At 42.1% G+C, this 23,306-nt stretch overlaps 3 protein-coding genes and 1 pseudogene across 13 annotated transcripts; 1 reads left to right on the forward strand and 3 right to left on the reverse strand.

Moving 5' to 3' along the window:
- Positions 1-1,051: 1,051 nt before the first annotated feature.
- Positions 1,052-7,757, reverse strand: LOC115745330 (THO complex subunit 4D-like). Of its 5 annotated transcripts, none has more exons than XM_048284515.1 (8): positions 7,479-7,757; positions 6,483-6,731; positions 5,494-5,637; positions 5,343-5,411; positions 3,819-4,006; positions 1,880-1,930; positions 1,444-1,491; positions 1,052-1,401 (listed from the first exon to the last, which is right to left on the reverse strand). In XM_048284515.1, exons 2-8 carry the CDS (start codon positions 6,684-6,686, stop codon positions 1,314-1,316), a joined length of 792 nt encoding a protein of 263 aa, XP_048140472.1. In that variant the 5' UTR covers positions 6,687-6,731; positions 7,479-7,757; the 3' UTR covers positions 1,052-1,313. The 5 variants fall into 5 exon arrangements, with proteins under 5 accessions (XP_048140472.1, XP_048140471.1, XP_030536676.1 ...); XM_048284514.1 differs by having other exon boundaries at positions 1,444-1,494; XM_030680816.2 differs by having other exon boundaries at positions 1,052-1,491.
- A 1,643-nt stretch (positions 7,758-9,400) lies between these two features.
- On the forward strand, positions 9,401-15,648 carry LOC115745376 (annotated as a pseudogene).
- Positions 15,649-15,961: 313 nt separating this feature from the next.
- On the reverse strand, positions 15,962-23,115 carry LOC115745337 (HMG-Y-related protein A-like). Of its 2 annotated transcripts, none has more exons than XM_030680834.2 (3): positions 23,073-23,115; positions 17,526-17,628; positions 15,962-16,771 (listed from the first exon to the last, which is right to left on the reverse strand). In XM_030680834.2, exons 2-3 carry the CDS (start codon positions 17,574-17,576, stop codon positions 16,259-16,261), a joined length of 564 nt encoding a protein of 187 aa, XP_030536694.1. In that variant the 5' UTR covers positions 17,577-17,628; positions 23,073-23,115; the 3' UTR covers positions 15,962-16,258. The 2 variants fall into 2 exon arrangements, with proteins under 2 accessions (XP_030536694.1, XP_048140478.1); XM_048284521.1 differs by having other exon boundaries at positions 23,077-23,095.
- LOC115745331 (myosin-binding protein 3) lies at positions 18,750-23,064 on the reverse strand. 6 transcript variants are annotated; one of them, XM_048284501.1, is made up of 4 exons: positions 21,692-23,064; positions 21,364-21,570; positions 19,870-21,288; positions 18,750-19,340 (listed from the first exon to the last, which is right to left on the reverse strand). In XM_048284501.1, the coding sequence occupies exons 1-3, from the start codon at positions 23,022-23,024 to the stop codon at positions 19,871-19,873; spliced, it is 2,958 nt and encodes a 985-aa protein (XP_048140458.1). In that variant the 5' UTR covers positions 23,025-23,064; the 3' UTR covers positions 18,750-19,340; position 19,870. The 6 variants fall into 6 exon arrangements, with proteins under 6 accessions (XP_048140458.1, XP_030536681.1, XP_030536682.1 ...); XM_030680821.2 differs by lacking the exon at positions 18,750-19,340 and having other exon boundaries at positions 19,512-21,288; positions 21,364-21,444; positions 21,475-21,570; positions 21,698-23,064; XM_030680822.2 differs by lacking the exon at positions 18,750-19,340 and having other exon boundaries at positions 19,512-21,276; positions 21,364-21,444; positions 21,475-21,570.
- Positions 23,116-23,306: the final 191 nt, after the last annotated feature.

Here is a 23,306-nt window from a genome sequence, read left to right on the forward strand (position 1 = left end):
CCTGCTTTGCGTGACTGGAAGAGAACATTAAGTTCCAATTATATCGAGACTCCATCTGAATAGCAGAAAGAAAGAACTTCAAAGACGGCTGCTATGGAGAACTGCAGTTGAATGTACATAAAACCAAGCACCAGAAGACCAGGAAAACTTTTTCAACTGTTCCGTGGCAATAGAAGAGGTTAATGTACGCACTCGGTTGTCATCAGAGCGCACAAGGAGATTTGCAGATGGAGCCTCTCGAAACCGAGCAAAGGCAGATTAGCCGCGCATTCCAAATTTTGCAGGACACTTAAACGATTGCATAAGCCACCATTACAATAAACAGTGAAGAATTGATCAGTGATCGACAAACCAAAACTTACAAAGAGCCCCTAAAACGTGGGATGAAGAAATGAATTGACCAAGTGATTTTAGTCGGAACACCCATCACAACCGGGGTAGGGGGAAGAGAGAGAGAGAAACAAATTGAACCGTGCAATGGACAGCAATGTCACGGCCACAAACACGTACATCCTAAGTTAGCACGAGCCGTGCATATTTTCTCTTGTGATCACGACCAATAGTCATGACATTCTCAAAAGTCGTGGAAAAACGAGACAAAACATACGGCAGCAATGGGCAGAACGGGAGCCGACGTTGTGTTTTCCACCTCAGGCTAGCAATAACTGGAAATGCCTTCCTATCAGCACCACGACCCAGGGCAGCATTGTTTGTCCCCGCCACTACTCCCGTGGACAGGCGAATAGTTCCACTGCCCTGTTTTTCTCAACCCATGGACAGTGAGTTTATCTGCCCCGTTAAAGGTCCAGCAGATTTTTCGCTGGGCAGGTCAGAGAAACTATATAATGAAGCCTATAATACCAGTCCTAACATTATAAGAACATCCAATCATACGACAACGCTATCACCATATCCCGACATCGGACATTCTGCCCCGTTAATGGTACAGCACATTTTGCGCTGGGCAGGTCAGAGAAACTATATAATGAAGCGACATTACAAGTCCTAACATTGTAAGAACATCCAATCATACGACAATGCTATCACCATATCCCGACATCCGACATTTAGATAACAAGCACATTGTGAGAACATGCCAAATGATTGCAACCAAAGACTAAATTTCAAAAGATCCAAATCACAAATCCAATCTTACATATGAACAAAGACTGATTTCAAGCACACCACGTAAATCCAGCCTGAACACATTCACGACTACTGTTCCTTCCAGAAAACTAGAGACTACATTTTACAACTAAAACTGAAAAACGGTAACTACAGCTCTGATGCATCAGTTTGCCAAGAAGCTCAGCTCAAGAAGTGTTCATGGCTTCTGAATGATAATTGTCCAACTCTTTGTCAAGCTGATCAGCAGATTTCTCAACAGGTGGTCTGTTTCCATTTCCATTTCCACGGCCACGACCACGGCCACGGCCTCGGCCACGGCCACGGCCACGGCCGCGAATGTTCCCAAAACCTCCGCGACGGCCTCTGCTGCACAAGTTCACCAAGTGCAACATATTATTTGAATGAGCGAGTTGCAACAAAACTAAAGGTTGCATGAGATGGCTATTCAATCCCCCATAATTAATTCGAACGCGTAGAACACGGCAGCCAGCAGGTTCCATTGAGATTCTTGTTTAACTTCTGAGTTTCCTCAGCTATCGCCTGAACTTATATCCTGAATCTAGTCAAGACACCTCAAGTTTTACTTGAAGTGCAATCTCCAAGTAGTATGCTATATATATGACTAGTCTCTTATATCACCCTCAAAAGAGAAGCACAACAAAACACCTGACAATAAACATCATCTGCTTGATGCCACAACATAAGCATCTCGCAATAAAGCTCATTAACGAGGAAAGAATGGAAAACTTACCCAGTCCCTCGATTTACAGGAGGAGGACCTCTAGCACCACCCATCACTGGCCTGCATCACTCCATGCATGAGTCGTCCACCCACAAGTGAACAGCAACAAAGACAATATACAATTCAACAATTTCAAAGCAGTGAAGGAATTCCACATCATCTCTATCTATAAAATGGAAGCATCGCGACCAAATTTTACAATTGAATCAAAGATGATATGATGGTCAAAAAGTACAAGACCCAAGGACGCAAGGGGAAACCAGTTATCCTGATTGTCTCCAATTAAAGAGTGGAAATGAGAATTACATGCTGGCAGACTCAGCAAGAAGCAAATGCTCATAATCCTTATACCACGCAAGGTTATTCCATGATGGCAGATAATGCTTGGAGATGGCCGAAGGCAGGATCAGATGATATGATTCAAGATTCATACAGCTTTATATGGTATTTTGCAGCCTGATTACTTAGCTGGAGACAGTACAGAGGGCTCTTAAAAGATCTTGCAGTGATCTTAGTATTAACAGCGCACTTAGGATCCTATTCAAAATAGGTCCAATGGTCCTAAGTTGGTAAAGTTATCTCCAAACATAACTTTGTTATTGGTTTGCGAGGATGAGCTGACAACAATGGAGACAAATGATTGGCAGATGGAACTTCACTGGGCTGTGAAAGACCCTAAAGGAAAATACTTTGCCTATCTTGTTGATGAAACTTACTTTGAATGCTCGTGTATCACGCTTAATGTGCAAGAAAAGGGAAGTTCCATCATTGCGCTTATAGCTGTTCGGTTGATTCTACATTCATAAAGACACGTTAACAAGTTCTCTTTTAAGAAAACTTTGTGATAGATGCTGTCTTGATTTTTCTTTTGGCCAGTGAGGAGGTATGCCAGTTTGATATGATAGAGCTATATTTACAGACTCACACAGCTTGTAGCAGGGGGTGGCCAAGCATTCCGTCCCAGATATAATTTTTTTTATTACCTCAACAAGGGGAAAGCAGAAGGGAGAAACTCTCCCATTCAGTGACTAGACCAAAGAATCTTCATGAACAACTGTCCAGCTAGCTAACCGAACGTAGAGGGGCATATATTATACATAAAGCAGAAAAGTAAATACACAGCAAACTGAAAATTTCGAATTGGGCCTTGTAAACGAGATCCCCTAGGCACTCATAAACCATATTTGATAGAGAAAAAGTTTCAATTTCCAATGCATTGATTACACATAACACGAGAGCAAGAGTTATTACTTTGGTGTCAAAAGAGTGCCTGAGGGCACTTTCTAACAAAATTCTTTCACATTAAGGGCATGGTTGTTTATGCTTCAATAAAAGCAAAAAAGGAAAAAAAAAATTATCACCTCAAAAAAGGGGGAAATAGAAAGGAGAAATTCTCCCATACAGTGACTAGACTAAAGAATCTTTACAAAAAACCATCCACCTAGCTAATCGAGAGTAAAGGAGCATGCGTGTGTGCCTATGCGTATATGTGTATGTATAAAGCGGAAAAGTGATAAAGAAAAGTTTCAATTTCCAATGCATTGAATACACAACAGGAGAGAGACTGTTATTCCTTTCATGTCAAAAGAAAGCCCGAGGGCACTTGCTAACGAAATCGTTCCACATTAAGGGCATGGTTGGTTATTCTTCACTAAAAGCAAAAAGAAACTTTTTGCGCCAAAATCTAAAATTTATCTGAATTGAAAAGAATATAATCAACTAAATGTCATATGTATCAAAATTGTTGAGGGGTTACAAGCTAAGAATCAGTCAAAGTACATTCGCCACAGGATTTGAATTAAATAAAAAGAAAAAAGTAACAGCCTATCCAGACAAGCCCTAAATTGATGAGCATTTTAAGTTGACAGCCAAGATACTTGTATGAGGTCAATAAAAAGTCATACAATACCAAAATTGGACAAAGACGAGAGAAGAATAGATCACTTACCTCATAACAACTGTTCTCTTCCTCCTCCCATTAACTCCAGTAACATTAACACGAGCAGAAACAGGAATGTCAGCATTAGCACCCACAATTTCAATCTTCATAGGTTTCCCATCTAGAAGAACATTGTTGTACCGCTTAAGAGCTGCAAATGCATCACTTCTTCTGGTGTAAACTACCTCAGCTGACCCCTGATTCACATTAACAAATTTAACAAAATCAAAACATTTGTTGGCAAGAACAAATCCATCAGTAAAATGAGCATCAGAGTTAAGAAGCAGCAAGAAGTTATCTTTTCTTAATAGGAAAGCAAGGGGAGAGGGAAGGTAAGAACTGGATCAAAGACATTTAGGGTTTTGGTAAGGTTGGCGCAGACATGGACCACAAGGCCCATTCATTGTCCCTTATAGGAAGCAACAAGACAGTGTTGAAAGGTGTAAGTCTACAAAAACCGAAGAGAAGAAATTGCAAAATTAGAACCTTCATGCATTAAGGTAAATTACACAAGACAACACCAGATTCACGTCAAACCAACACATTGAAACAGCTTACCCATCAGATAAGGCCAATTGCTAAATTAGAACCTTCATGCATTAAGGTGAAATACACAAGACAACATCAGACTTGCATTCAACCAACACATTGAAACAGCTTACCTATCAGATAAGTTTTTCTTATCCCTTGCTAAATTCACTAAATCATTTTGTGCATGTGTGACTATGTAGAACTCCTACTTTATTCTTCAACATTTAGCTAAATTCACTAAATCATTATGTGCATGTGCGACTATGTAGAACTCCTACTTTATTCTTCAACATTTAGCAACAATCTTTATTATAATTTTGTACTGAACATTGGCCCTCAAACAAAACTTTTTTGAATAAATAACATTTGGGATGACCAAATTTAAGCAAGCAAAGCCATATTTGTTACTTAAAAACAGACCTTAGTAATGTGTTCCAACAGAACTTCACAACCTTGGGTAATGACACAAGCTGTAAAAAGTAAAAATCAAGGTGTAGAAAATGTAAATTTAACATATCAATGAAGTCTGACAAATCTTCTCTGAGGACCATCAAATTATCCAAGAAAGTGATATCACCTCAAATACGTGAACTTTAATGCATGAATCAAGTGTAAAACAAAGTCAAGTTAAATGCCAATAAAATGTGTTTTATCTTCTCTGAGGTTCATCCCATCAGGGATGAATCAATGAACAAATAAATACCCACATTAAAGAGAAAAGAGAAGGTTCTAATATGTTGGAGATAATACACTCCCACACGTAATACACATAACAAGATAATACCATCTTACTATCAACCAAAAGAAAATTTGTTCTCCGATTAAAGTGAGATCTTCTTCAAGCTTCATAAAGAACGGGAGTCACATTTCAATCAAGTCCCATGAATGGCTTCAATTAATAAAAACAAACGAACAGCAAACTAAAGCAACACACAGCTCAAGGCTTCAAATCAAGAATCATTTAGTGAAAAATAGAGCATAAGACATCAAAGAGGTACTTACACTGGGGCGACCATTTTTATCATAGTGCACTGCATATCGCTTCACATCTCCAATTTCAGAGAACAGTTCCTGAGGTCCATGGCCAGTATTAAGAGATTATCTAGAACCGATACCGAAGCATAAGACAAAATTGCATGGCTGCGATGTATACCCTTATATCCTCATTTGTAACTCCATAGTCCAAGTTGGAAACATATAATTTTGTTCCAATCTCTACTCCTTGTATACCAGCAGCTCTAATGCTATCTTCAAACAAAGCAGTCTGCCATGGGAAATTCCTCGTCCGGCGTGTAGACTGATGAATGCAAGTGAAAAAGGAAGCGAAATGGAGCAAAGGAATGCATCAGCCAATGACCAAACATAATTCACCTTCTTCAAGTTCATTATGAGAGAAATTCCACAAAAATAAAACTAACTCTTAGTGGAGGAGAAACCATTAGACAATGCTTAAACAACCAGCAATCAAAAGTGGCAAATGAAGCCAACAGATTGATGTAGGGCATGATGGAAGTGGACCACATGATATGGATTGGCACTATGCCACAGGTGCTCCATTTCTGAAGTTAAGGGAAGGAACCTCCTTCGCATAAGCCCATAAACTGGAAGAAAACCGAATCTTGCACCGAGATGTTGCACACATAGCGAGAAAATCCATAACTCCCCCTTTAAACAACCGTTCATCAAAGAGTAAATCAATTCTACACAAAAATTGGTCTATATATTTGTATTGACAACTTGGGCCGCCAGATAAGTGATGCCATCCCTACTAAGTAGAGCTCCATTCCAAGAATACATGATAAAGCTCCCTTAGAAAAGTTGGTGAAAGCGCTATGTAGTGTGGAACCAAGACTTCTGCAAGAGTTTCGCCGCACATTCCGCAAAACATAAACCTCAATATCCCACTACTAGTGTCATCAATAACACACTAGTCGAAAGCAACAGGTCGGAAGAGCACATTAATGGTCTACCAAATTTGGCTGCTCCACGTATAATACATTCAGGGATCCTCCTGAGTTTCATTTCTATTGCAAAACAAGAGATCTCATTATTCATTTTCTATAGCACGAGTAGATCCTCTTATATTTGAAATTATATGAGCCTATCAGAATCTCAGTTAAACATCCACAGATCCAAGCTTGCCTTGGCAATGGTGAAAGAAGAAGGCCGAGCATTGATGCCGAGAGGACCACTCCGACCTGCAGCTATCATTCTTCCACCAATAAATGACCTGCCAGCTGGCCCAGCTCCACGGCCACGACGAGCTCTACCTCGTCCTCTAGTTCTGTCACTGTTTCTCCTGCTCTTAATGATATCATCAAGCGACATGTCAACTGAAGTAGCCATGTAAATAGTAGTGTCAACCTTCGAAGGAAAACCAGCTATCAAGGCCTGCAAAGGAAAACCAGAAAGAATAAATCAATTAAGACCTCAACATGTTAAATACGTGAACCAGTCCCAAAATCGAGAAACCCTAGTAGCTCAAATTCATACAGTTGCCTAAGAGAGAGAGTCAAAAGCATGCATAGGAAAACTCGAGTTGTGCAGGGTAAGCCCGTGGACAGTCCCAACCACCACAAACTTCAAGACAACCAAGATGACAGTTAAAAAGATTTTTGTGCACAATGATTGGATGATTCAAGACTGCTGAAATCACAACATACAGCTATAGAAATCTATCATCTTTTGTTTTTTCCTCCTCTTTTCACTTATTGAGCATCACAAAGGAAAGCAAAGCCTCCAATCCACAATTAGCGGCAAGTGAAATCAAAAGCAGTCCCCCACATTGCACACGTTCAACCATAGTACCCTCAGAAAATCAGTCCGCTTCAGCATCTCGGCGGTTAGATCAACGCTTCATAACTTTTTTCCCGGATTCAGACACACAACCTTTCCGTTAAAGCATTGAACCGAACTTGCAAGCCAAGCCCTAAAGGAAACCTAACATATGTTCAACAGAGCATTCAGATCGAATAAACACTCTCGAAAACAACAAGCTAGCTGCGAAATCCACCACAAGTCCCCGCATCTCCTCTCATCGTCATCAACACTGAACATCTAGAACGGCCAAAAAAAAAAACCCAAGGCGTGCATCCGGACGCGCGAAACCCTAGAACCAACCGAAACCACCAAAATTACCTGAAAACCGATCGGGCTACAACCGGCAGCGATCGAAGAGCTCTCTCCAGAGACAGGGAGAGAGCGAAGAGCGGAGAAGAACCACGAGGGAACCGATGAAGCGAGATCGAATTAGGAGATTCGAGGATCCATTGCGGAACGGCAGGTGAAATCTAGAGAAGATTGGCAGTCGAGTCGTCGGAGACTTAGGGTTTCTTCTGCTCTGCGGAAGGAATCAGAAGAGTGGGGCACGGGGGGTAGAGGAGCTATGGCGGCTTCGAAACTGCGTTTCACCTCCGGGGCTTCGAAACTGCGTTTTATAGTGGCTCCCCTTTCACGTTCGACGACGACGCGTTTTAGCCACCGACGCGTTTTAGCGAAGCTTCACCATAATTGATCAGATTAATTTCCGTACTGTTACATTTTCTTTTTTTTTTCTATCACGGAAATAGAAATTATATACATAGCGTTTTCGGATTGTTCTTTTCTTCGAAGGACTCGCATTATAGAGCTATCATCACGCTTGATTTTCAATATCGACAAAGGGAAATCTCCCCCGTTCGGATCCACAAATAGCAAAAGTAAATATCGGTCCGATTGGATTGCCTGGTTTTAACCTTAGGGTCCGTTTTGTTTCGAGGAAAATGGATAAAAAAATATTTTTCTACATATAATTTTTTATATCGCTTACAAAATTCGATAAACAAAAACCATTTCATCATTTACGAAACTATAGAGACGTAAATTGCTATAGTTATGTGAGACATTTCTATTGATTAATTAATTCAATCGATAAGAGTGAGCGTTTTTTAGAAAAATCTATCTTTTTTCTCGTATTAAATCTTTTATCGAGATTCATACCTATAAATTTGGGCGGAAGGACACCTGTATTGAAGTGTCGAAGTTTGTGTACAACGCTTATTTTGATGACAAAATTTTTCGCCGGCTCATTTAAGTGTCAAATCGAAAAAAAAATGATCACTTAAGTGCAAACGACAAGAGATTCTCGCCAAACAGTCCACGTGGCATCTTTTATTAAATTTTTAATATTACGTGAAATTTAAAAAAAAAAAGTCAATCCACGGGACAATTTTTTTAATAAGTGCACGTGGCAATTGTTTTTTCGAAAATTTACTCCACGTTGACTGACTTTTTACAAAATTGATTAGTTTATTTTAAAAAGTTAAATTAAATATAAAAATAAGCGGAAAATATTAAATAAAATAAAACAAGAGCGGCTTTGCATAGCGGCAAGAGTTTGCACAACCCTCACCTTCGCGCCCCACCATCACTAGCAATGGCCAACGAGGATGGGGGATGGTCGCCCACCAAGCCTCAGCCAATGGCCGGTGACCCTCACCGATGGCTAGCGAGGCCTTGACCTCGCAAATCTTGGCGAGGTCGACCTTGTCCAAAGACGGTTGGGCCTCGCTGACTACAATAATTATCACAAAAATGCAATTAAATCTTAAAACTTTCAAAAATATAATAAACTCGTAAAACTTGTCATATTTGTGCAATTAAGTCTTTCCGTTAACTCCGTCCAACTTAACTAATGAAAAATGTTGATCTGGCTTTTTTTATTATTTTTTCTATCCTACTTGGCGATGACATGACTAAAACATGAAATATAATGTTAAAATGATGTTGTTTCGGTGCAAATATGATGTTTAATATAAATAATATTCAAATTATGTAAAAAATAAACAAACTTTAAAAAAACAAAAACAAAAACAAAACTCAAGCCTCTCCTCGGCTTCCCCCATTAGGGGTGATCGGTTCCCGGTCTGGTCCGGTTCCCCTCAAGAGCCGAGAACCGGACCGGTGGTCTCGGTTCTCAATTATTTAGAACCGGGAACCGGACCACCGGTCCGGTACGGCTCCCGAGCGGTTCCATTGGACCGGATACATGCCAAAAAAAAAAAATATGCACCATTCTTGACATGGAGCACACGAGCTTGGCCGACTATCTAGACGACTACAACGCGACCCCTATCGTGAAGAGGTTTGCCATGTACATCGTGATCTCGATGTGGCCCGAGGGCATACCGAAGAGCGACTCAGTGAAGGCGATCCTAGATTGGCAGAGGAGGACAATGGAGATGATGTACATAGACATTGCCAATGCCCTCCAGAAGAAGAGGGTTGATGTCAATCCTATAGATTACTTGGCCTTCTTTTGCCTTGGAAACAGGGAAGCAAGGAGGAGAAGTGAGCTAGTGCCTGAAGAGAAACCAGAGCCAGGTAGTGACTATCTCAGAGCCCAGGAAGCAAGAAGGTTCATGATTTAAGTCCATGCGAAGATGATGCTAGGTGAGTGAACGATGACCTTTGCTCGGATTGTGATGGATTTTTTGGCGGAGCGCTGATTCATGTCCCACTTCAGTTGACGACGTGTACATAATCGTTGGATCAGCCAACATCAACCAGAGGTCCATGGATGGCACCCGGGACACGGAGATCGTAATGGGCACGTTCCAACCGAACCATCTGGCCATTGCTCATTCTTGGACACTTGGTTTAGCTTTCTTGGTCATTTGCATGTGGAGAAGAAAGAGAGCACCGAACTTAAAATAAAAAAAATTAAAAAAAATTCAATCGGTCCGGTCCGGGCGGTCCGGTCCTAGAGGACCCTAGAACCGGGAACCGGACCGCTCCCTCTAGAACCGAGAACCGGACCACCGGTCTTGGTCCGTCTGCTGTGGTCCCGGTCCGGGCAGTCCGATTTGCTCACCCCTATCCCCCACCCTCCCTTGCGTTTTACTTCTTCTTCCTCTTCTTTTTTTAGTATTTTTTGAACTTCACTTTTTTTTTAATTAATATCACGAAAAACCCCAAATCGATATGCTATAACAATTTATCCCAACTTTTTTTTTTACCACAAAAAAACTAAATTTGTACATTTATGATAAATTTTCCCCAAACTATTTTATCAATAATCAAGAACCCTAAACTGGTATATCTGTGATAAATTTACCCTAAATTTGTATATTTACAACAAATTTACCTTATGTTAGCTTCCGTTAAATTTTACAATCAAATTGTTGAGTTAAATGACACGTGGCACTTGACGGATGTGTACTCATTTAGGGTTTTTAGCCTTTGTTTGCCACATGTGTATTAGTTTTGGATTATTCATGATATTAACTCAATTTAACAAAAACTAACAGAAGATAAATTTGTTGCAAGTGCACCGGTTTAGAGTTTTTTATGGTCAAAAAATTAGTTTGGGGGTAAATTTATCACGGATGTACCAGTTTAGATTTTTGGTGGTCAATAAAATAATTTGGGGTATATTTGTCGTAGGTAAAAAAATAATTTGGATAAATTTGTCACGGTATCCCAGGTTCAAGATTTTTCATAGTCAAATAATTTATGATAAATTTATCACAATTGTACCGGTTTGAAGTTTTAATGATATTAACCATTTTCTTTTTCTGTGTTTTTTAAAGCTTTCTTTTTATTAAAAATTTAGTTTTGGTCCAAAACGACGTCGTTTTTGCCACGTCGGCACCATGAAGGATAGAGAAAAAATATTTTAAAAAAATCTCGTTAATGTTTTCTGTAAGCCAAATTGGATGAAATACCGGAAGGAATTAATTGCACAAATTTGATATCTTCAAAGTTAGAACTTAATTGCATTTTGTTTTTAAGTTTTAGGATTTTCGGTATATTTATCATTTTTATATATTATTATGCTAGTGATAGAAAATTAGCTTTAGCGCATCAAAATAAACTTATATTTTGCTTCCATTGCCGACATTTGGCATTCTAAAAGCGAGTGTACCTGCATTCCGCGAATGCCACTAAGATCTTGTTGTAGTTTAGGCAAACCGTGTATGATTGTTAACTTTTAAGGAGCAACTTAATTCAATTAGATGTCTGACCCCCAAAAAAAAAAGTTCAACTAGATGGAATTATTATAAGAATGTGGACTTAAATGGCGTACAATTTTCTTTTAATGACATTAAAAGCAACTAATCATAAAAAGTGCAACACAATAACCAATTTGTTTCATTGTACATAGTTATGTTCCACTTAATTGATATTCATGGTTCCATAGGAAAATTTTTCAATCTACGCAACGGCTACTATGACAATATTAATGAAAAGCCGGCTCTAGGGTTTTCTCTTTTTCGTATTTCTTATGTCCAAATGGGCACATTAGTAAAATTTCGTATGTTACATCTAACAATAAAAATTTCTTTCCTTCCTTGCTCACTCGACGAAAAGTACAGTTTTAGTACGTCGTCATAGGTTCTCTAATTAGACATTTTTTATGCAAGCATGTTTTTCAATTCTTTGGTAATGTAAAGTCTCAACAATCTGACCTCAACCTTTTGTTTGAGACGCGGAAATTAGAAGTTATGGAAATTATATAAGAGATGAAGATTGTTTTAAAAAAAAAATAGATTGTACACTCCGGAATAATTTATTTATACTGTGGTATTTATCTTTATTTCTTTTCTATTTTGAGTTAATTCTTTTTTTTTATAAAGTATAAATAATAAAATCCACTATCTTTTGACAAAAAAGAAAAAAAAAGGAAATCCAGCCAATTGGACCAAAAAAAGCTTCATCTCCACACCCCCTCTGTGGTAGGACCTAGAGTTGGAGTTCTTGCGTACGACGCATGGAAGACAAGCGAAAAAAGCCCCGTTTGTAGTAGGGCTGGTCTTGTTTTTCTGTCGAAGGAGAGTACGAACCACACCCCCATACTTTGGACATAAGAAAGGGGTAGAATTCGACGTATAAGATATTGGAGGAGGAGATAGTTCGTAGTTGTGTCAATGCTCTACTCAACATTCAAGCGAAAAAGGCGGTTTCTTGCCATTGACACGACAAGATTGGATGATTATTAAAGTCTTTGGGGACTTTTTGTTAGCTTTTTGTGACGCGACGGATGCTTTGAACGCAAGCAATAATTCCTCAAGCAATTGAGGCCTTCCAATTTTTATGGAAAAAATTATCAAAAAAGTCTTAAATCTATTTTAATTATGCCAATTTAATTCTAAACTTTTTTTATCTACCGATTTAGTCTTAAACTTTTGCAATTGTGTCAATTCAGTTCATATGGCGAATTTTAGCTGGTCAGCGACGACGTAGACGTTGGCCATTTGGCGACCCAATATCTAATAATTTTTGTGAATTTTCATGAATTTTTTCCTTTTTCCATTTTTTTTTTCATTTTTTGTTTTCCTTCCCTCCCCTTCGTCTTCCCCTTCCCCTTCCCCTTCCCCGTTCAACCTCCTCCTTCCCCTTCCCCATTTTACCTCCAGTCGGTCGCCGGCCAAAGGACGATCGCCGAGGCTCTTGCCGGCGTCGCTAGGTCGGGCCGGGCGAGGGCAAGCCTCGCCATGGCCGGGCAAAGGCCGACATCGCTAGCCCGGATCTAGAGAGGTGGAGCCTTGCTACGGGCGGGCGGGCGGGCGAGATCAAGCCTCGCCCGGCCATGGCGAGGCCGACGAGAGCCTCACCGAGGTCCGGCGAACACGCAACCATGCATGATGTGGATCGGCACGGTAGCCCTCGACATGTAGAACCACGGTGGGGGCTGAGGTGCGGGGGCGAGGTGAAGGCAGAGATGACAGGTTGTGGTTGTAGATGGTGGCGTGGTGGGTGGCCTACTAGTTTGATTCCTCTTCTTCGGTGAACTGGTGTAGAAGCAGAAGAGCAGGGAAGTTGAAGTCGAAGAAGGGGAGGGGAAGGGAAGAAAAAAGAATAAAATAAGAAAAAAAAAAAATAAATAAAATAAAATAAAATATTAGTTAACCGGCATGCCGATGTCCACCTCAGAGCTAGCAGGCCAAAATTTACTGGAAGAACCGAATTGGCACAATTGCAAAAGGCTTTAGGACTAGATCGTCCAAAAAAAAAGTTTAGGATTGAATTAGCACAATTGTAATAGGTTTAGGACTTTTTTGATAATTTTCCCCATTTCCATGCGTGATGTCGGTTCAATCGACGAACAAGGAGGGTGAGCCCTTTTTAAACGAACCAGTAGTATTGCTAAATCCCTCAATTGTCATCAGCACATTCCACCACTTTTTTTTGGCATCCACTACCTTGGGTCCGAGGTTCACATGAAGGAAAACACCTCCATGGCCTTTTCATTAATTAGTCTTCGTCTTCATCTCACATGGAATCATACTCCCTTCTCATGTATTGAAGAGTTGGCAAAGACAAAATCAGACATTCTGAAATGGTGGAAGATTCGAGCGATTAGTTTTGTGGTTCTTTCCACCATGACTCGCGACTTGCAGATCCCACCATCGTCTATGGTATCTTGTCGGGTCATGTTCAGCACTAGCCAACGAATCTCGGAAGATGACACTGACGTTGTATCATTTGATTCTTGGTGAGGAATACTCAACCATGTTGCTGATTCAGTCTGACCTCTCTCTATCCCTCTCTTTCGCCTCTCAGAGTTTCAGCCTTTTTTTCGCCTCTTCGACTTCTGGAGGGGAGGGATTTGACCTAGGGCTTGTTTTGTTCAATTTTGGAAAAATATTTTTTAGAAAATGCAAATATATTTGGGCTAAAGGGGATTTCCAAAATGCAAGTAGTATTTGGTAATGTGTATTTTACAAATACATTGGAAAGTAACTTTGACGTAAATTTCGTTTGGTGAAAAATACACCTTGTAAAGTATTTTTAGTTTTTGAAAAAAAAAGAATTTTTACTATTTAAAAAAAAACTTTTGAACTACTTGCAACGGCCAATTGCCGACGGTCGATGGGCGGCAGTGAGCGGCGGTTAGCGATCCAACGGGCAATAGGGGCGGCGATCGTCGAGCGACGATGGTGAGTGGCGGGTGTCGGTCAACGGGCGACAGTAGGCAACAATCAATGAGCGGCGGTGGGCGGCGGGTGGTGGTCGATGGGCGATAGTTGAACGTAGTCGGTGGTGAGCGGCATGTAGAGGTCGACGGGTGATGACGAGCAACGGGGGGCGACGGTCATCGAGCGGCGGCTATGAGCGGCAAGTGGCGGTCGACGAGCAATGGCGAGCGAAGGGGGGCTATGGTGAAGGCGGTCGATTGACGATAGCGGACGGCGGGTGGCTGCGGCGACAGCAGTGGTAGGCGGGCGGCGATCGGCAGTAGACGACATATGGCGAGAGGTGGAGGTGACAAAGTTAAAAGAAAAAAAAAATTAGTTGTATTCCGGAAATGCAACTTTTCAAAATACCTTCAGAGCTACTTTAGGCTAAAGGCCTTTAGGGGCTTTTAAAAATGCAATTACATTTTCTCAAAATTGATCAAAAAAACAAACCAAATGCTATTTGTATTTAGCCAAGGGACTTTAGAGCCCCAAAGTCCTTTGCAAATATTGAACTAAATAGGCCCTAGATCTCTCTTCCTCTCCTCCCTCTTTGGTTTCTTTTTTATTTTTTTGTTTCTCTTATTTTCTCTTTTTTATTGCTCTACTCCGGTCTAGTTCTAGGTCAAGGTGCTTTGCTTTCCTGATCATGGATCTGGGAGCTTTTCTTTCCCGATATAGTCCTAGATCTACCAATTTTAATGAATAAGCACTATGTCACCGGTTTCGATGGCGTTCACAACAGCACACATGCCAGATTTGTGCCCGCTCAACATGTTTTTGTCATATGCTCTGCCGTCTCACACTTGCTAAAAAGATCGCTCTCGCGGGTTTCCGATTTGAGCTTGCTCGACATGTTTTTATTTTCTTCATATGGTTATAGTATTGGGGACGCCAAATCTAAGAACACAACGCTAGAACACAAATTGTAACCACAGATGGAGATCCCAGGGTATCCTCATCGCTAATGATGATGTGTGATTTGGTAATCAGCTGCCGATCCTTTTGCTTAGACGCGGTCACTGATTTATTCTTGAAGAACAAGCGTATGCCTACCTCCTGCCACCATGCTTTGATGATGAACCTTGATTTCTGGATTTTCGTTTGTTTTCCAGTTCTATGAACCCAGTGCATCACAACCCATAAATCATGGGCAATCCACTAATATAATTAGGTTAATACGAAGCCATTCGAATGAGCCTTGTGATTCCGGACCCACGATAAGAAAATGCTGGTTAGCCTTTTGCCGATATCTCGAAATGAAGCAGAGCTTTTGCTTGCAACTCAAGACTGTCTAATCGTTCTAAGATCAGATCAACACGCGCTCGCGTCGTACTCTGCCTCTCCTAGAGATTGCTGCTCAATGCTGACTTCACGACCGAGCAATGCCGGCCCCAAATGCTCTCGTACTACATATCCAACACAACGAGGTGGGCCCAAAATCCTGAGCGACAAGACAACACCTCGCCGCTCCAAACAAGAACAGCTCCTCGTACGGACAACGTTGATCTCTGTTGAGCAGAGAGATCAGTGGTACTGGTACCAACGAGGTTTGTCTGCTCTTTCACAATCACTTTGTCATCAATCATCAAACAGTTTGGCTCGACTCGGCGGGCCAACTTTCCTTCACAACCGATCCAGGTCAAATGAACTGCATGCAATTGCAATCCCACAAACCAGTCGTTTCATGGAACACCCAGAAACATAATTGAACAAGAACAACCCCACTAGACGGGCAAAACAGAGAGCGAACAATCCTACGATGACACCAGAGAACTTACGAGTTTAGAATCGACCGTGGAAATAGACTCCCCGACCCGAATTGTCGTTACTGCTATGCTACTAAGCCATTTACCACATCGACATTGCACATTAGAGTTACACAAACAAATTAGTTGACCGACCGCCTAATGCCAAGCCCAACGCTAGAGAGAGACCTGAACAGACTTGAGAACCCCACAGAGCAAACCCTCTCATATCCTAATTTTCTACACTCACTTCAGTCATCGGCGCTTTCACCTTCGGGGGCCTGCCTCTCGGCCTCCCGGTCCCCACAGCAGACGCCGTTGCCGCCTCCGTCAATCCACCCAACCCTCCAGTCGGCTTCGCCATCTTCCTCGGCCGCCCCCTCGGCCTCCCGCTGCCCGTGGAGACCTTGGGCTTCACTGGCTTTGGCATGCTCGGGTCCTTTGGAGGGCGGCCCCGAGGCCTCGCCGGCCCCGGCGGGGCGGCTTTGGTGGGCAAGGGTAACGGCTCCTTGGGCTTCGGCGGCCGGCCGCGGCCACGGCGGGGCGGCGCGTTGGGGTCGGGTATCGTGTAGTTGTTCTTCCAGAAGACGAGCTCCCCGCTCTCTTTCATACGGTTGAGGTGGTGCGACAGGAGTTGGGAGTGACCTGCTGGTAAGTCTCCGTACTTGGATTCTAAGTACTTCGAGATTGATGTCTTGTTGGACCCATTCGGCTCCTTCAATGCGTCCAGTGCTACCATAATCATCTGTCATGACACATCTCAAAGAAAAGGAAAAACAAAGAAGAATCAAAGGGTATCATTAGACAGAGAAAGCAAACTGAGAGTGTAAAAATCTTGATCTTCATCTCCATGACAAGGATTCAGAGAAACAGGAAAAAAATTTCTCTAGGATCTGAACCATTACTGCATTTTTCATTTACCAAGAAAGGAAAGAGTCAGGGTGGAAATAAAAATTAATTAGCAGGACCTCAATCTTGGAGGGGCAAAGGTTTAGGGTTGGATCAAGTGATCAACCCAGTGAATTCCACTAGATTTTCATTTTTTTACCCCGAAATGTGGACGAACCTTAGCTCGATTTAGTAAGCACGCCCCAATTCGGATCCAGATTGCGACATTCACCCAAACCCAAAAGAGAAAAAAAAAATTCATTTGCCAGTATATCAAGAATTTGTGAAGTTAAATCGAAGCAAACGATCGTGAAACAGATACTACGCCAAGCAAAAATGCCATCTTGAACGAGACGTCAAAATCCAAAAAAAATAAAGAAAAATTTTCGGCTCGAGCATTTCCCAGACCCATCACAGGAAAATACCCAAAACCCCCAGACCACCCTGAAATGACAGCAACGAAGCCATACTTCAACTACCCATCTTTGATTCCATTATACAAACCCCAAAAGACATGGTCTTTGCAAGAAAATTTCTGCCTTTCTGCTAATTTCTACAGGAGGCTAGAGAGAGAGAGAGAGATAGAGAGAGAGAGAGAGGGTGATGTTTACCTCAGGATAAGAAGGGAGTGGTGGAGGCTTATTAAACTCTGCAGCAGCCATTAAAGTTGCAGAGACCGAGAGAGAGAGACACACACACACACTCACTCTCAGACAGAAAGAGAAAGAGAGACTCTGGAGCTACGACAGTCCTAAGGCAGTCCCCACCGAGCAGCTACAAGCAACCCGCAGAGGTGGTTCCTCAAGAACAGTAGAATTAGACTTGAGCAAAAAAACCAAAAAAAAAAAAAAAGCAAAAGAAAAGGAAAGACCCAAAAAAGAAAAGACGAAAAGATTAAAAAAAAGGAGAGACGAGGGAAGTGGATTGCTTTTAAGGGCATTAAATTATGAATTTCTGTTTTAATTTCTGCTGGAGACATGGACGGATAGGATGGCGATGGCGACTTTGATCCAAGGGCGTGTGATCTGCCATGGAGGGGTCGGCCAGATCGATGACGTGGCAGGGGCATTACAGACGAGCTTGGACTGTGTGTGTGGCATTTATATATAATACAAAGGTTCGGGCAGAAAATAAAATAAAAAAAGTAATATTTGAATACGTAAATACAAAGGTTATCTCCTGTGTATAAATATTTATAAAAAAGAGGAATTTTTTTTTTTTTTAAGGCATCACTTGTCGCTCAGTGTCAAATGGTCCCCCACCCACCAACAGGCGTTTCCCTCGGATCATGTTCATGTGGATCGCCGACGTTCTCATGCGATGTGTTTACTTTAGACCATTTGGATACCGGCAGTCTTACGTGGAGTCGAATTTAGTTATTCCGAATAAGCACTCCTTCGATGTTCGGGGGGAGATGGGTAGGGTTGGCTCAGCTGCGATTGCTCTTGGTCAGTCCGAATGGGGTTGAGATTCCGCTCTCCGCTATTTCATGGGATCTTAGAGGGACCGGAGCAGGTCAATCAGAAATCATTCCGGGCTTTCGATTCTAGCTTAGTCCAACCGTCTATGGTCCCTTTCGTTGAATCGGGTATCTCGATAGGGTAGCTCGTGATGAAACGTCTAGTCTACCAAAGAAACGATTTTGGCTGGACGAAAAAAAAAAAAAAAAAAGGAACCGTTCGGTTGGGTTCGGTCAAGGATTGCATCATGTCTGGACTCTTCACCGGAGACTGACTCGAGTCAATAGTTGGTCACTATATCACCTTTGAACTTGCCTGAGTTTTCCATACTACAACAAGAAACTGAGAATTCTGCACGGTGTGGAATTGATTAGGTTCCCCCACAATTAAGCGGCTTCACTTGGGACAAAACTTTGATTTTATGCTTCACCTTCCGAGTGATAGTTGGCCACTATCCTAGAGAGAGAGAGAGAGAGAGCCATTTGAAGTAGCTGGTGCAAGACATTCAAGTTTTTCTTGAATGTCCTTTTGATATCAAACCTAATGCTGGTCATCGTCGGACCGTTACTTTGTTAGCCATTGGAAGGAAGAGTGTGCATACCGGAATCAACCATGTCCGATTTGAAAAAAAAAAAAAACGAATCTATTCGACTAGGAGTTGGCCCTATCCATCTGTAGTTGCTTACCAGCAAGCGATGAGAGCAACCCTTATTTGATGCGCCTAGTTTATACTGCTTGGTTAGTCATGTCACTGGAGATGATTAGGCAATGAGAGAACATCTTCAACTGGTATCTGATTTTGTTGTCTGTCTGATTGCATCGCGTTTGACTAAGGAAATTGGTTAGGATTGATTTAGCAGGTTGCACGAATGCGAGGAAAAGTGCCTTGCAATTTCAAGGATGAAAATGCTGTCATCGAGGCCCTTTGACATGCTTGCCGCTCACTCCGTCCATCTCTTGTTGATTCTGCTTAAAAAATGTCCTTCCTATCAGACTTACATGTTTCGATTATGGGCAGATGCTAACCACAGTGATTGGGAAAGGTGCAGTCAGAAGATGCAACTACATGCTGCAATGACTAGGTCTACATCTCATTTTTTCAGTCGACGTTGGAAAAAGAGAGAGAAAATCGGATCATACCTTATGATTGCAGCACTCAGTTTCTCAAAGAATGATCGATCAGTCATACATATCGATTTAGATTGATGTACTCTGCAGAAAGATACATTCGGACATACTTTTTCCTAATGTTACAATGTAGAAGAACACGGCCAAGTAGTTCTACTCTAATATTTGGAGCGACCTCGTTTTTCTTGAACCACTCAATTCAACCAAGATCTATGAAATAACATGTCATGACCTGAGGATGAAACATATGAACAGATTCGGTTGACAAAATTTCCTGCTTCGCAATTCAGCAAAGCGAAACAGATGAGAACAAAGATAAATAAGAGCAAGCACACGTGTTCAGGAGATTGATTGAGCAAATCGTCACCTTAGTTGCCCTCATCCGTATTCCTCGAACGGAGCTCAACGCCCTTCAAGTCGCGGAGGTGTTGCAGTATTTCTTGGAGAAGATTCATCCCCTTGTCGCCCTTCTGAATGGAGTTCATACAATGCTTTAGGAATTCTCTATCTGCTTCGAGGGCTTGTAGCCTCTCATAGACGTGGTCGACCTCCTCCTCGATGGCTAATTTCTTCCCGTCCTCCTCAAACTTGGAGATGTTTTCACTTGGATCCTGAACAACCATACCATCTTCAATTTCAGTTTCTTTGGCATCCAAAAGAGGAAGCAGTCTTTTCGCCATCAAGCACATTGTCTCCTTTTCAGGATGGTAGTTTTCATTCGGTTCTTTCGGAAGTGTGTCCAAAACCCCATTGTGTTCTGGGCAAGTAAAATTGTGACGCTCGTCAGAGTCATTCTCGTCATAGATTGAGAATTGCTCATTCAAGTTCTTGTCATCCATGAACTCTTCGTTACTACTCATTATGAGTAGCTTCTCCTCCAGTTCCTTCAGTTGATCGAGAATGGACAGTCTCTCTTCCTCGAATTCTGCCAAGGAGTCGTCAAGAGAAGTCATGTGCTTCACACAATCTAGCGCCATCTCCTCCAAATTTGAAACTTCATCGGTCGGAGCATTGTTGGGGGAATTAGTTCCTTGGTGGCCACAGAGGAGGCCAGCATCATTGCCTCTCAACTCATGGTTCAGATCAATGTATAGATTGTCACTGTCTTCTGCATTATTGCCGAAGTCGGATGAGCTCTTACTACTCCAATTTTCAGGGCGGGTGCTTCTCATTGCTCTCATCCTCTCCATGGCTTCATAATCCGAAACTTTCTGACGGTACATGACCAACTCTTTCTCAAGTTCTTCCTTCTCTCTTTCTCTCTTGATCATGAGCTCGTTTAGAAGCTGCAAGGCTTCCTGGTCGTACTCGGACTGTTCTTCCATCATCCTCTGGTATTGCAGTGCTTCCATTTGCATTGCCGCCTTCTCCTCTTGAAGCCTCGTGATCATAGCCATGGTCTGGTTGGTGGCCACTGCAGAGGCACTCCTCTCCTCCTCTAGTTCAGCATATAATGCACTCAGAGCTTTTCGCTCTGCTTTTAGAGCCACCTTGAGCCTTTCGATGGATATCACCCCATCACCAACTTCCATCTCACTGAGCACACTTCCGTCCAACGACTCTTCTATAGAAGATTCTCTTTTCTCGGACAGCAGTAATTTCTTATGTAAACAATGTAGACTTTCCACCGAGGTTGGTGTTTCAGGAAACTTTTCTTCCTCAGCTTCAATCTCCGTTGGTTGGAAATTGATTGGATTTGCTTGACTCTCGGCGGTCAACATGGTCTCTTGCACATAACTCTTTCCTGCATCTGCCGGGCCTGGAGGGAACGTACCTACATGACAATCTGCTTACTGATCAACTCTATACACTTACCGTTTAAGTACTCAGTTCTTGCACTAGAAGGAAATGTGACGCTTACCATGTCCGTCCTGAGGTTCAAACTCATTTAAGGAGTCAGTGATGTCGGCATTCTGTCCCTTAACGAGAGAGAGATTTTCTTTCGAGAGTTGTAATGAAGTAAGTAGTTTTTGAGGGTGTGACTGATCAGAAGTGGGAAGTTTTGCACTCCTGGCAGTGAGATCTGCTGCTATTTCCATGCAACCCATTTCATCCTTCAATATTGCACCTGGCGCAAAAAAAGTTATTTTTATGGAAGGTAAGGATTAGTTGTCTTTGGGCCAGTATAGGATAAGTTCAGAATAAATGCAACACTACACGAAGTAAGATGCTGCAAGAGCCTACTATACCAGTACCTGTTGGTTCATTTAATTCCTCCATCCCGTCTGCTTCAACCTTGCTATCATCAGCTTCCAATGTTTGAGCTGCTCGAGGAACTGAAGCGTCTTCGTTTTCTAATTTCCCCTCTTCAGATGGGAGAATTGAAGCGCTCTCAACATCAACCATGTAAATTCCCAATTCCTTCATCTCGGCATAGGCCGACTTCTTTATTTCGTCATCCACTATGAATGATTCTCCTAAGAGACCAATTTCGGTCTCGAAAACCAAATTCGAAGTGAAGGCTGCATCGTGCTGATGATCGCACTTGCGCAGATGTTCCTCTACCAAGGCGTGGAACTTCGTGTTTTCATTGGTGGAATAATCTATCAGATCCACAGGGATCACCCGATGCCAATCACAAGCATCACAGTCCTTGTGTTGCAGATCAATGGCATTGAGTAAATCATCTTCGTCACGACAAGATATTGTACTCTTTCCTTTGGAAGTTGGACTCCTATTGCTCACGCCGTAGGAGTACTTCTCTGTAACCTCTGAAGTAGCTTCCTTAATGTCCTCATTACCGTCTTCCTTTTCATTCCACAGTATGCTCGACAAGGACTTTGAATAATCTTCCTCGGATGCTTCTCGAAAACTAAAACTATCAACATCAGAAAGTACCTGATGATCCTCCGATACGCCTTCGGCTTCGTCATTGTGATCTTCTATCTCACGCAAACTTTCCCTCTGATTTTGCAGTCCATCAGGTTTCTTCAGCTGTTCACATTTGGATCCTGCATTCTCATCAACCATTTCTTCGATTAAGAGGTCTCCTTTCTGGATAACATCCGAAGTGCTCCAAGAAGGCTTCCATAGCAAACAAGAAGGGTGCCATTTACCCGTTAAGTTCTCTTTGCAGCATGAGCAGCTTAAAATGTCATCTCCATTCTGGCATGTATCCTCCCTTACCATAGAGACAAATGCTGTCCTCGTCATGCCGTTTGATGTGTCTGGAACCGGCCTAGAGGCGAAGCAGTTGTTGCACATACCTTGTGATTCAGCCAACTTATGATGATTTGAACAGAAACTCAACTTGGAAATCTCAGCAGCATGGGTCTCACACATCTCGTCAACAAAAGAGTAATCTGCTTTCTTGCTGTGCTTCAATACGCGGTCGATTCTGCAGCACCATGGGCACGGGGGCTTAAGGCCGAAGAAGTGGGCAAACTTTGAGATGAGATAGCCGAACAGAGAGTTCAGCAGAAGCATTGAGATGAGAACCCATTCGAGGGCAGCATATACCAGAATAGCTATGATTCTGTGGGTGTTCCTGTGCAACATGGTTGCAAACTTGTTGGCAGCCATGTCCGTGGCTTTCGTCGTCTTGTCTAAACCAACCACATAGAACACAGAGAGAGAGAGAGAGAGAGAGAGAGAGAGAGAGAGGAGGTGGCTCAGTGTTGCTGCCTAGTTACAGTGTGTCAAGAGTTTATCAGGTGAATGCCACAGTTCCATTTCTAAGTGTGGTATTTCTAACGTGTCCAGGCATTAGTATGGGATGTCCATGCCCATGGAAAGAGAATGTCTGTCTACATTATCCACAGGACGAACTAGGAATAGGTTTGATAGGTGGAAACACACACTTCC

The sequence above is a fragment of the Rhodamnia argentea genome, chromosome 8 (genome assembly GCF_020921035.1).
Source record: "Rhodamnia argentea isolate NSW1041297 chromosome 8, ASM2092103v1, whole genome shotgun sequence".
NCBI lineage: Eukaryota > Viridiplantae > Streptophyta > Magnoliopsida > Myrtales > Myrtaceae > Rhodamnia > Rhodamnia argentea.